Genomic DNA, 14,370 nt, shown 5'->3' with positions numbered 1-14,370 from the left:
AGCTTCAAACCCTTCCGCAACCCGAACACCGGCTCCATATCCATGATGCAGGGGAAGAATAAAGATTAGTGCAGGTACCATGAACATCAACCTATCATAACTGACAGCACTATAAAGTCCACGATGGGAGCTCCCATGCTGCATGCTTATTCCGATAGCAGCTCCGGCAGCACCTTGTGCTTCCCCGAGGCATGCCAATGCCCCGCCATGGCCTCTCGGTTATTGAAGAAACGTTTACAGAATGAGCGGTTATATGGCGAGTCAAAGTAGAGCTTGAGAACATCAGACTGGAAAGCTTCTTATGGCTGATAGAGACAGAAGGCCGTCTTTGAAGCAGTTGTGTTACAACTGCATGTATTTGCACCTCTCAACTCTTTGTATCATGAAAGCTCAAGTTTCTGATAATTTCATATGTCAATCATATGACATATGGCAATAAATGTAACTATCTATCTATATATCAAAGTATATATATGAACTAGAGTCGGCAATCTCGAGCGCCTATCGTAAGCGCAAGTCTAGATCTCTAGTGCGACCAAGATCCAAATCGATTATAAATGTGCCTCAAAAACCTGTTTGTCAAATCCTTTACGCATAGCTGCGGTTGACGTTTTTGAATCAGGCTATTGTTCAAGACGAGTGGACTTTTCGTTCTGACGAACAAATGCAGACGTAACCCCCCACCTGCAATGGTGCAGGAAGCATGACATCAAAGCTGTCAATATCGTGTTGCCGTATATCTTGCTCATCATGACATGGATACTTAACCATGACCAGGGTATAGGCTGAAGTAGGATACCTCTACGCAGCAATACAGGTCTCCTCTTTTAGATAGTCTAGACTCTTGATATTCTTAGACATTGTCCTGGGCAGATCCGAAGTGCTTGCCAATACTGATCATGAAGAAGATATAACGCTTCACAGTATATGGAAGGATGTTTGGCGCCGAGTCTCTCGTAGAGAATGGGACAAGGATGAACATATTTCTGATTTGATGAGCTTCGACATTGCAAGCTCTGCCGACGTCGGTTTAGCAGATGCTCCGTGCTTCAATCGCCTGTCCATCCCCTGTCAAGTCGATCCCCTTGGCTTCCAAGCGAAGCTAGGGTTATCCTGGCCCCTCCACAAGTTTCGTTCCCGTCTGAAGTAACTATGAAAACAACGGCATCAAGATCGGTTTTGCTGGCCCTTTGAACATGGTCGTGATATCACAACGCATTGTGAGGATCATATATTACATTGCTGTAATATGCTGGACCAACAACGCCCGCAGTTGCATTCTCTGTCTCTACTGCATGGTGGCAATGTTACTCAAGATCTGCGTAAGAGAAAAATCACCTCTGAGCATGTGCCCATGAATATACCAATGGCTCCATAGCGGCAAATCGAGGTGCAAATGTGAGAGGTTTGAGCAGTAAACGAGCAGCATCAGGATCAGGGTGCAGTGGGGATCCCCTGTGGTCTCTTGAATTTGATGGGCAGACTCCCTCCGAAGGCCCTGGGCCTGGCCTGTCATGTCTTGAAAAATAAACAAAAGGACTGACCCACAGTGGTCCAAACTGGATTGAATGAAATATTATCACCTGTGTTACCTGCGATGTTGCAGATAATGGTAGGTAGTCTCAAATACTATTCGAGGTCGAGTATCAAGGAAGCACCCTTTAGATATCAGCAGAAGCAAAAGCACCGTTCTGTAAACAGCTGCAGAATGCGTGACAGTTATCCGATGTCTCAAAGTTCTATGTAACGGTACTGTATGTCTTCAGACCAGTAGAGTTGCTGAGACTGAAAGATAGCCAAGTCAAATTTGAGACCTACTCCAACCAACCAGAAAAACAATACGGCCGATGCTCTGCAGTAGTCTGCAGGACGATAACTGTTGCCGAAAATGTCGAGCTGCGTTGCGCCGCGTTGAACTTGACTCGGCCTTGGACCAACAGATGCTGGCTGATAACTAGGTGTTGATTGAAGGATCCTGACAGGGCAGACGTGTGAAGAAATACCCACCATGCTGTAGCGCACGCGCCAGTCTCTGAGAGCCTAGATCGCTTTCGGCAAGGGCTCGGGAGCTGGCGAGCCTTCTGCTTGATCAGTGTCGACTCAGCAACTGTTACAGCAGAGTACCAATCCGCTGACGGTGGGGATGGTTAAGTCAAGGACAGGACAGGCAGTGCAGATGAGAAAACAACCACTAACTCTCGTGAGAAAAGATGGATGGGTCATCTTGCGGCTCATCATCGATCAGTAAACCAAACAAGCACTAACTTAGGACGCTGTAAGATTGATATCGTTGCGCCAATTGGAGCGGACCATCACTGACATGCCGCTAGACAAATCGATTTGATCAGTACGTACTGTACTGTACGTCCATTGCAGCTGAGCTATTTTTGCATGGTGTTTGAGCAGTCTGCTTGCTTCATGTCCGAAGTTCCCTCTTCTGGCCGGGGCCGATGATGTTCATTTGGCCCTAAAGATTGTGGCTCCGTCTTGGCTGTGCTACATGAGACTACACGAAAGACCCTTGTGGTGCCTGTCTCGAGGAAAAACCAACAACAGCCCATGTGGGTTTTGAAGTTGAGCATCATGTAGCCGTGACAGATCCAGGTATGGTGTGACTCAAACGGCTTTAGTTGCCATCTCCGATCATTCAGGACTTGTCTATGCTCAAAATCCTTAATCAACAAGGTGCAGCGACTCCAGTGAGAACCAACTGCATATGAAGGCTCTTCATATGAGGGGTCCAATCTAAGATCCGATGTTCAGCAAGTCAATGTCAATCAATGAACAGGGATTGATTGAGCAGCCAAGAGCGGCCTGTGCTTCCACTCCGGGGGAGCGAGGAGAAACAAAGCAAAGTTGCATGTTTGGTGAATGCCGTGATATCGCATATGGCCCAAAGCCACCCAAACAGCGACATCTGTCATATTCCATCCACAACTCAGTATCTTAGCAGAAGCTGTAGGACCTGAGAAGCTAAGTCACCTGTGGTGGACACGGATCATCGGTTTTGGTGCGCTGAACCGTGCACCATAACGCTCTAAGGCTGCTGGTCGACACAGGCACGCAGCGCAGGTAACACAACCGTCCGTGAGTGGAAGAGACCAGGGCTGGCGGAGATGCTGCATGTTCTCTTTCGGAGTCTTTCAATAATATGTAAATCTCATCAACCAGCCGAAGCCGAAGAGGATCCGCAATACTGCAACCCTGGTCTGCTTTTGTTTAGCTGCCGTGTTGGACGATCTGCGGTTTGCAGTGTCCGCTTGCTGGTTACCTTCTCCAGGCCGGTCTCCCTCCGTGTGTAATCGGCCGCTGTTCCTGTACTGCAAATGCGAGTATCATTGGAGGAAGCAAGGCAACGCGGCAGCTGTCTATGGGCGGAGCATTTCCAATCTCAATAGCATTGGCGAGACAGACAATGCGACGTGATGTGATGATGCATTTTCTTTGGCCACTTATCAAAGTACCAGACTGTACTCTACCTTTTTTGCTTCTGCTGTGCTCTGTTGAATAGTCCTGCGTGGATAAGGCACGGAGATTTCTGCTTCTGCACCTCAAATTGTTTTGTTGCTCTCGGAGAAAGATATCCATGTTCCGGTGGTTAATGTGGAGGTTCGTGTTGGAGAGGAAGCGAGAGGGATTCGTAATAAAGCGGACTTTCGTGGTTGTCAGATTGCGACAGTAAGTGATTGTAGCAAGGGAATAGGGTGACATATTTGGATTTAGTGTTATTAAGAGGAAAGGTTAGTACGCAGCTAAAAGCGATGAAGCCACGAAACGTCAACCTGCTACAGATTGGCGTGAGTGTACAGGCAGGTACTGCCCAGGTAGGTAAAGTATGGGTTGTAGGCACAGCAGCAGTAGCATATAGCAGCGGGTTTCCCCACTCTTGCGTCGACAACTAAGCTAGCATTAACGAGGCAGGGACCTCGGATTTGAGGTTATCTGCACCTACCATTTTACCTCCGGTCCGACCAACTAGATTCCTTGTCTTCAACTGGCAGGAGTAACCTAGCAGCATGCCAAGGTTCCTACCTTTCTGGGATTAAAGGAACTTGGGCAGGTGCGAGTGCGATAGACAGAATGAAATCTCTACTCTATATCGTGAACAGGAAGGAAGGAGTCAATTGCGTATCACTTGCTGCAGCCACCATCCAATGTGATATTGTTTCTTTCATTGGATCCTGTCTACCTCTACATGCTGCACTGCATCTTGTTCATTGCATCGCACACTTACACATCTCCGTCATTGGACCAGCAATTGGCATGCATCGGGGCCCAGTTCCTGCATCCTAGGACCCAATTTACATTGCGTGTCCCAGGATATTATTATACCTGCCGGATAGCTCACTCGTCAATGGTCTTTGCCGTTCGCAGCTTCTGGTTGGACAATGGGTTCGTGAGTTTCTCCCCATCTGTCGACATGCAATGTCGAAAGACATAAGACATACATACGGGACTGTATCCAGCCTCTCGCATCTGCACAATCAGCATCAGGATCAGGATCGGGAGCAGAAACAATAGCAACAATACTTTATTTGCGCAACTGCTGCATTCCACAGGGTTCACCTTGAAGCTTGAATGCGAATGCAAGATGCAAGACGCAAGACGCAAAACACCACCTCTTGATTCTGATACGACAGGCATGCTTGTCTCACCAAAAGATGAGCGGCTAATGGATGTACGGACTATGCTATGCTATGCTATGTTGCAGCTTGCAAAGTCCCTACATACAGCATTTTCGACAAGTCCTAGTTGTGTATTCAAGCCTCTTTCAAGCTGTTAACCCACTCCCTACCAGATCCTCACCAAGCCAATGCAATGCAATGCTATGCTATGCTATGCTGTGCTGAATGGTTGTCTCGTTTTGTCTTGGCTTGACTTTGGACTCTACTTTGCTGTACTCGCTCGCGCCAGTACAAGGTAATGGGATCCACATGCTAAACACGAGCAAGGTCCCATGTCTTTTCTCCCGACTAGTCATCGACGCCATCGAGGTTTTGTGTGAACCCTGCTGCTTAATATGAACCCCAGAGGCAAAATAACGAAACGACAACGACCAGGACCATGATGTGCGCCGCGGGCCGAGCAGCACTGGCCAAGGGCTATCAGGGCTTTGACATGGGCTGTCACTGGGCACGAGACGTGACCCTCATGCGCCAGCCCAGGAATCGGCGCCACGACGATAGGGTCCTGGAGTAGTGAACGGACATGCTGGAGTTTTCAGGCCAAGGCACTGAGCTACCTAGCTAAAGGTGCTAAAGACGACTCCACGCTTGCGAGCCTGCGCCCCCATACCCTGTCGCTGCACCATACTGGACGCAGTCGCTGTTCTCCCCGCTTGCGAGCACGCTCCAGTATTTCTCGACAACTTGCAGTAGCAACAACTGAACAACGAGAAAAGAGAAAATCAAATCTGTACCGGTCTCGGTAGTAACGCGGCCGGGGTCGGCGTCCAACGGAAACGGGACTCAACTGATCTCAGCAACAACGCCTCTCAAATAACGCGCGCCAGTCTCTTGTGTGATCTTAGTACACCCCCTCCTCCAATCCCATTCGCGCTACTAATTAGCTACATCGTTGTGCCCTCTTATCCCCCCAAGTCGAGCCGCCGCCGCCGCCATACATGGGCCCTCCAACCCTCCAAATCATCCAACCCCTCGCTCCACCGGTCCTAATGCAGTGAGCGCAGGACCCAATACACCCCTGCCGTCTTGTCCTCCATTGTCCAGACCAAGATCAAATCTCGACAGACTTGCGCGCTTGTCTCTACGTAGTTGCCGCCCTACCAGTGCCACCACAACTAGGTACACACTACGATGGCCCACGGCCTCATCAAGGACCCTCTCTACTCCATGTTCATGCATAGTCCGTTTTGGAGACGGGGTTTGGCATAGGTATATATCGTAGACCCGTTCCCCATCTTCACCCCAGGCTGTTATCATTGCCACTACCTCTTTTCCTCCTCGCTCTTCTTCCATCGGCCAATTCCTCTTGTCATGGCCCTCTTTGAATAGTTCCCTTTCCCGTCATTGTATATTATACGTCCGCTACCTCGAATCTTACGAAGGTGCGACTGTGTCTCTGGTGCATAGTGTTTTTGCTTTGGTACTTCCAGCGTCTTTGATTCACTTCCCACCTCACCCCAATCATCTTGGACGGTCAACCACTGTCAATTCCAGAGAGTACAAGATCAAATCTCTTGTTACACCCGAAATCACTTATAAACACCTTCTCGCACTGGTTCTTTCGGACATATACATTCGCTGTTTGGTATCCGTCAATAGCCGTTTATATCACAAAAACTCCTCCTTGCTCTAAGAGCAAACCAACACCAGTCACTTACACGACAACTCTATCGGATTTCACAACACACTCACGGCATCAATATGTCTGAATCAGATTATCAAAGCCTTGGGCGAAGCCCTCTTGGTTTTGCTGGGCCATTAACGCTCTCGATGCCTTCTTTCAACTTTTGGTATTCGAGCTCCTTCTGGCTGTACCTGTTTTTGGGTCTCTGGTAAGTTACTATGACACACCTCATTAGCAGTTTTCTGGCAATGAGGCTCGTCTGGAGTCTATCCATCTGTTATTGCAGACTATTAAAGCACTTCATTGCCAACCGAATCTAACAATATCTCAGGGTCCACCGCTATCTCCGTCTCCTAGTCCACTGCGTTAGCCACTGGACATACAAGTCAAAGCCTATTCCTGCCAAACCAACATTTACTAGCAAGGACGTGACTGTTGTCATCCCTACCATCCACAATGCTTTTGAGGAGCTTCGTCCTTCTCTAGAGAGTATCCTGGCCTGTGAGCCAGCCGAGCTGATCCTGGTCACAACGCATGATAAGCGAAAGGAGCTGCAAAAGTTGGCCGACTCCCTAGTTTTCCCTAAGGTCCGCGTTCTAGACACCCCCATCGCAAACAAGCGCCTTCAAGTGTGCGAGGCCCTTCCCAAGGTCGAGACCCCCATCACCATCATGGCGGACGACGATGTGACCTGGCCCTCTACCCTTATGCCTTGGATCTTGGCCCCGTTCGAAGACCCTGAAATCGGTGGTGTTGGAACTTGCCAGCGAGTTCGACGAGAGCACGACGGTTCCTGGTCAACCAAAGCTTGGAACTGGTTGGGTGCTGCCTACATCGAGCGTCGCAACTTTGAGATCTCGGCCACACACAACATCGACGGTGGTACTTCTTGCATGTCTGGTCGTACCGGCGCCTACCGCTCTGAAATTCTCTCCAGCCACGACTTTCTTCACGGCTTCAAGAACGAGAAGTGGAGAAAGTGGATTTTGAATGCTGACGACGACAACTTTGTGACTCGTTGGCTAGTGAGCCACCAGTGGAAGACATGGATTCAGTATGAGAAGGAGTGCGAGATTGAGACAACATTGGAGAACAGCACTAAGTTTCTGTACCAATGCTCTCGATGGGCACGAAGCAACTGGCGAAGCAACTGGACCAGTATGGTTACTGAGCGCTATATCTGGAAGTGAGTAAATCTGATATCCAAGACGCGATTAAAAAAGTCTCTAACAAAAAAACAGGCAACAATTGTGGTGCACATACGCCCTGCATTTCGCGACTTTCACTTCGCTGGCCTTCCTTGTTGATCCGCTTCTCCTCGCTTCAGTCTGGTGGGGAACCGCAGACTGGGATATGCAGAACCGCCGATACGCTTTCTGGTCCCAGTTTGTCTTTATGTTCGCCTTTACTAAGGTGGTCAAGCTGATGGGTTTGTTCATTCGAAACCCCAGCGATATTCTGTTCTTGCCTGTTTCTGTCGTATTTGGATACTTCCACGGATTGATCAAGCTCTATGCTCTTATCACTCTGAACATGACTTCATGGGGTAGCCGAGCAGATGGTGATGCCAACGATGAGCAGCGACTGGCTCCCGCTCCCCAACCTTCAATTGTCTTGAAGACTCCTCCTGGAAAGGGCTCGCTTATTCGCTACAATGCTCGCCAGAAGGGACGACAACCGCAAGGACAACAAGGCGCATGGGAGAAGAGCGACTATGCCGCCTACGATTCAAGCACATCGTATGTACCAATACGGGTGCACACACCAATGGCAACAACGCCAGACTCGAAGCTGTATGCGAACGAAACTTCGATCAGCGGACACTGTTGGGCAATCTGACCTGGCAACGAAACGATTTTGATGAGGCCATGAGTAACGTTTTCATTTTTCACATGGGAAGTTAATTGTCCAAGACCAAAAGAGGTCGAGAAAAACACGAAACTCTTCCCGCTTATTCTCTTTCATTACTTCTTTCACACCACACCAAAGCCACCACCAAAAAAAGAGGGACGGACGGATTGGGGACATGGAATGGAAAAAGTTCTTGCTTCTATTTTTGAGAGGAACGATGGAGACGCTTTTCCAGTCGACGGCCGCTGACGAGGTTCAGAATGTCACCTGCTTATGGATTGAGATATTTCCAGAGCAGATGAAAGACATGTGGTAACCTGAACAGCGAGCTTTGCTGGACCAAATAACTTTGGTGGGCATAAAGCAGTCGAGGCTATCATGATACTAGCTTCAACTCGACTTGCTGACGGAGCCCGAGCTGAGGTCATCATTTCTCTGTTTATTTTGTAACAATTTGGGATTATATGGGATTGGATTACGGATGGAGGCATTTCTACGTGGTGTGCGAGGTTCACAAAGGGTATACAAAGCTTTGAGGCATGTGATAGTGATAATTCAAACATCTGGAGTTTTCAAGCTCCTCAACCTACAATTACTCTGCCTTGGCTGTTTCTTTCTGACTGTGATGAGTTCGCGGGGACAATGATGCAGATACTGCATATACCCACATCGAAAAACAACAAACCCGTTAGTTGGAGAATACATAGATACATGATCAAGATGGTGTCGTTGACACTAACTTAGCTCCAAGGTTAGTGATGACAGCCATACCTAAAGAAGACTGAAGGATGGATTATGGGTTGGCACTGTAGATCCACATCACAACAACACCCCACAAATACCATTAGTTTCGTGGTACGACAGCTCAGATGCTTTGCAGGTCTGGTCTTGGTCTTGGTCTTGTTGGATGCGACCTTGATTTTTCTCGAGCCTGTCAGACCAAAGCAAATTCTGCAATGTCGCATGCTAACGTACTGTCACCCCCAAAACGAGTGCCGGAGGATCGATATCGGCGATAGCCACAAAGTCAGAAAAACAACAATGACAGTTTTGGTGCACAGATGAGGCTTTGCGATATCCAGGGTCCTGCCCTGTTAGGTAGTGCAGCTCACCAGCCAGACAACGCGAGTCGTAGCAGGTGGCATTGAGGCTACTTTGGTACCACTTTCGTGTCATTTCCAGGCCTGTCTTCCCTGATCACCGTTGCATCTCCAGCGGGACTCAATTCGCGATGAGCTGCAGAGACAGGGAAGACAGGGGAGTTTCGTTGGACAAGACAAGCCCTGTAAGACCCCCGCAGTCGTCGCATTTTGTGCTCCGCTCCCCCCTCCTCGTCGGCCGAACCAAGATAGTTCACCATTCACGATGGCAATCTCTGAAGCAGTTTGATGAGTTTTCTGACAGGAGCAAGATGGGTCGCGTGTTACAGTTCCAAATCTTGATGACTGCGAATCAACATCAGATGAGCAACCCAATGGAATAAGGCAGAACAGAAACGTAATGAGCTCGCCTAGAGGGGGAGGGGTCCGATGACTTTGACTGGAGGACAAGTGTTGAATAAACGCCAAGAAGAAAACCAGGGTTGCTAGTCAGGCTAAGCATTTGTGGACAGCGATCGCCTGCAACTTGGCCTGCTTTGATATGATTATAGCCTCTCTTGCGCGGGGTTTTTCTCTCTATCCACTTGAGTTAGATATCATGATGTGAGACAGACGACGCAAGGTACTGTACCTAGATAATCCTGAGGTTAGCTGAGTCTGGGGGTGTGAGCCAGGGTATGGACCCTAGGTTCTCTGATGCGACTGGTTCTTGTCAGTTCAGAACTTCAGCAACAGGACTTGGTTTCTTGCTGTTTCTGCACATGCACAGGCAAGCACCTGAAAAGGAAAAGGCAGTGGAGCTGACGGGCGCCTACGTTGTATCGTATTGCATGCAACCTCTTGTGCATGGTAAATTACGACTGCTTTGATAGTGACATATTGTTGCAATTCACTACTTGACCTTGCAACTGTGTTGGTTCTTGTCCGGCTTTTGCGGGCCTTTGGGGCTCTGCTTTTCCTGTGTGCTGCCGGCATATGACCGTTATTGGACCGCCTCAACTCGAATTGAGTAACGATATAGCCCGCTGTTGATAAGGTACATCGATAGGTAGAGTATCGGCCTTGGCCGTTACTGGCACGGGTTGCTAATGTCAGATATCATGGCTGGACACGTGAAGCTGAACAGCTCTCTGTTGACAACCACAAAAAAAGCACAGCCTAGCAGATATCCACAGCGGGAGACCTGTGACGATGTTCTGATTTCAAGATCCATCAGGGACAGCAAAGGACCGACCCTGCTGGTGTCAAACCTTGGTCAAAGGTTGCAAAGAATCCCCACAATCTTGATTCTTCTTCTTTGCATCGCATCACGTTAGACGCAGGTCCCTGGTTGTAAATCCTCCGAGAATACCCTTTTGCAGATCCTGAACCAGCAGGGCCAATCTCATTTTCGCCGGAGGTTTACTCCAGAGATTGGCATGACCTTCTCTCAACGCTCATAAGGCCGATAGCCCCACGAGATGACACGGATAGCCACATATCGGCAAAGTCACTGGGTTATCGATATTTGTGTGTGCAGTACCCAGATCTGGTTCGGCGAGCCGCCGTTGTACCTGCTGTATTGTGACAAGTTGATGAGTTGGGACCCTTGCAAATGCCCCATTTCCCCTCTTTCGACAAGATATCGCCGTGGGTCCAAAGCTCGGACTTCAATCGGCAATAACAGGGATGGCACAGTTGGTTCAGTTGAATGTTTGATCAAGGACAGCTAGGTTAGGTAGGACAGGGTTGAGGTGAGTACTCAGTCTAGAATGTAGGTTTGATAGAAAACTGCAACGTACTTAGAGTTGCATTGAGTGTTGGTGATGTTTTGCAATCGTATGAGCTTTGCCAAGTAGAAACGTCTTCCAGAGTGAGACATGTAGATGTCGATCACTAGAAACGACATGAGGCTTGGCTTGGCTCCAATGCCGTGTTGGAGTGATTCTGTGCTCCAACCCTCTATCTAATCGACATCAATAACCTAGACGGACTATCACCGGGTACCTACTGTAGAAGGATCACATAGTTAGAGGATTTGTAAAGACACGATAAACGAAAGTTCAGATGCCAAATCGAGGTTGGCATCTCAAGAAGAAGCAATGGTCAAAGCTTCTATCCTGGATGGATTACCTGATGAGGCAACTTGAGATCTTGTAGCTTACTGTACCGAGCGGGATCTAGATAAGGTAACCACCATCCAGCAGACACGGTACATGCACCTACCTTCCTCTACCTCAAGTTATCTTGGGAAGGAGCCACGGAGGACGAATCATCGTGATCTTTTCAGGTGAGTTACGTATGTACTCTACTGTACCTGCCCAAGATTATCTGGATCCTTCTCTTCCCTCCCGTCTTTTCTCCATCTTCTCCATCTCTAGTCCTACAGATATCCCCTCATCACCAAACGATGGCGCAATAACGGGAAGACCCCGGCCAACATGGCGTCCAGCGATTATCAACTGTCCATTGCACCTCTAAGATCGACAAGTCCGTTCGCTCATCGCCCGTTAACCTGTCTTGCGTTGTACGGTACATCCACGGTACATGCACCTACCTCTGCAGCGTCCACTAATATTATCTAGTCGCTGGCCCTGCAACCAAGGATCTCTATCCCCCCCCCCCCAAATGTTTAGCTGCAGCTCGCTATCGGCCGGAGGCGTCGCATCGCCAAAATGTCTACATACCCATGCCCATGCATGTTCATCTCATGATGGAGGGAACCCTGACGTTTTCTCAGGCACACCAACGCGAAAGCCAAGAATCGCTGCAGATTCCGTACTCTCCCGGAGGAAATGTAGCACAGAGACCCTTCCACCCATCTGCAGTAGATTCAGCCTGTAGGCTCGTTGAGTCGTTGTACAATGATGAAACAAAAAGAGACATCAAAAGCAAAGGCATTCTACAGCGATGCAAGTCATACTATGCGGTACTATTACTTCTGCTTCTGCTTATCAACATGCACTTGATCGATCGATAGAGATGGGTACTGGTCTTCTCACAATTACGGAGTACCTCATATGGGTTTCCTGGCTACAACAGGGTCTTTGAAACTACCTACGTACAACAAATTACTCACGCCCGCAGATGCACCGGTTTAGCAACATCCCGTCCTAAAAGTGCGACGACGACGGCTTAGCATCGGTGGCCATCGCCCACTTTCGGAACTCCGCTTCAACTTGGGACAAAGCCGCAATAGCCGCCGGGCCGGTCCATTTCTACACAACTCTATGTTTCGCCTAGAAAAGCACCTGTTTGTTGCTCGGTTGTTATGACCTCCGGATACCAGAGGTCTGATTGTCGTAGTTAAGTAGGTCTACGGCACAGAGACTGCTAACGCAATGTCTCACTGCTTTGCTTTGATCTCTCAAACGTGCAGGTTGTTGTCTCAGAATCGACTGTTCAACAATTCTGATGCTGCTGCGCTACCTGAAGAACCTAGACGCGATAGATTTTAGTGCCTCGAGTCCCCTGTCAAGTCACTAAGCCGTGCTCCAGGTGTGTCCATAACATACATGGACGTCCGAGCGTGCATCCTGCAGGCCATGCTTGCGTCGCGCCGTCTTTCTCCACCAACCGACCTCACCAACCGAAGATGGGATATCGGGATGTTCGTGTCGGCAACATCGTGAACACCTGTGGGGGAGGGGACCATGGTAGACATCTAACAAGTGGCAGGACAGGAACTGGCTTCTTTCCTGAGCCACCACCCTGATGCTAGCCCGAGATGTCAACGCCTTGATCTTTTGTCAGTGATCTTGTGGACACATCGTGTGATGTGACCCATGCACAGCCCAGGTTGGCACATGTCAATCGGACTCAGATGCATCGAACATTTTAGAGATCAATGACGCCTTATGAATAAGGTGTGTCTGAAGAGCATCGTGCCAAGACTGTTATATCCATCAATCGGGGCCGGATCTAATAAGACTAATACGACGATGGTCCGTTGAGCCTCGGACCTGGTCGTACCGAGGCCTCAGTTTGTAAACAAACGGACAACCATTGCCGTAAGTTTGATAGCATGGTATGATTTGATATGACCGGGTTTTCGTAAGAATACGAGTAGCGACTTGGAATACGCTGGGTCGGTGTAACTCTGAGTTGGTTGTATCTCTGAACCATCTGACCCCTTCGTATATTGAAAGTGATTTATGGTTTCATGAATACATATGCATGCATGTAAGCACACCAAGTCAGAAGCCAGTGTCCAATCAAAGGACAAATTTCGATCCATCTATAACCTCAGTCCTCGACTGAAGTGGTAGGACTTACACCAAGAGACCTAGTTGGCCCTCATGTTTGAAACTCTCGATATGGAAATTTGTAGCTAGAAGTCAATTTCATGTTAATGATGCATTCTGGATAATTTTGTCTGATGGCTGGGCCAGCAAGGTGACTGCCCTCCTAAGCAGCCTTGGGACGTCAGTGACCACAAAGAACACGAACGATACCGATCTAGAGGTCTAGCTATTCTTCAAGTCTCCCAGTTTTGAAGCTATATTGAGTCCCATTAGTTCGGGCTTTCTTGTTGTTCCAATATAACACGATGCAATCGCTATGAACAACGTACCTTGACAATCATACATGAATCCAGAAGTAAAACAGTGACATCCAACATGTCGTATGCTAGAAGGGTCTCTGCTGGGGAACGAATCAGTCAATGCAGCCCAACTATCAGTATCATGAGAGACGGATGGGTTCTGGATGAGTTTGATCTGCTTGTCGTTACCTGGGAGTCAACAACTACTTGTCAACTCTCTGCCTATGCTTCGGCAACAAGCTCCTGTAGCTGCCTATCAACGATGAGTGATAGGTATTGGATTTGACCGACAAAGCTGTTTTGCAAACAACAAGATGGTTAACAATGTTCATCCAGACTGTGCTATAGCTAATGTTGAGGATAGTTCAACGGCTACATATGGTAACCCCGAGACCATTACGCCGACCTCCTCAATGTGCCTACCTTCTTAACGTTGTCGTTTCGTTGGCTTACTGAGAATTAGAGATAGTTCAGATGAAGTTCAAGTACGAAGGTCACAGTGATCGATCCCATGAACACAGATTAGAGCTGTTGAACTGGGGATCATGTTCCTCACTACCGTTGCTAGGTCCATTGATGAACTTCAAC

General features: G+C 48.5%; 1 protein-coding gene across 1 annotated transcript; it reads left to right on the top strand.

The window, feature by feature from the left end:
• Positions 1-6,386: 6,386 nt before the first annotated feature.
• Positions 6,387-8,213, top strand: FIESC28_03657 (uncharacterized protein; the record flags this gene model as incomplete). The annotated part of the gene is made up of 4 exons (XM_031157806.1): positions 6,387-6,517; positions 6,641-7,495; positions 7,551-8,048; positions 8,093-8,213. 4 exons carry the CDS (start codon positions 6,387-6,389, stop codon positions 8,211-8,213), a joined length of 1,605 nt encoding a protein of 534 aa, XP_031018066.1.
• Positions 8,214-14,370: the final 6,157 nt, after the last annotated feature.

This window comes from Fusarium coffeatum (genome assembly GCF_003316985.1).
Source record: "Fusarium coffeatum strain FIESC_28 chromosome Unknown BRIP53273_contig_77, whole genome shotgun sequence".
Taxonomy (NCBI): domain Eukaryota; kingdom Fungi; phylum Ascomycota; class Sordariomycetes; order Hypocreales; family Nectriaceae; genus Fusarium; species Fusarium coffeatum.
Note: the sequence above shows the minus strand (reverse complement) of the source record. Positions and strands in the feature narration are given on the sequence as shown.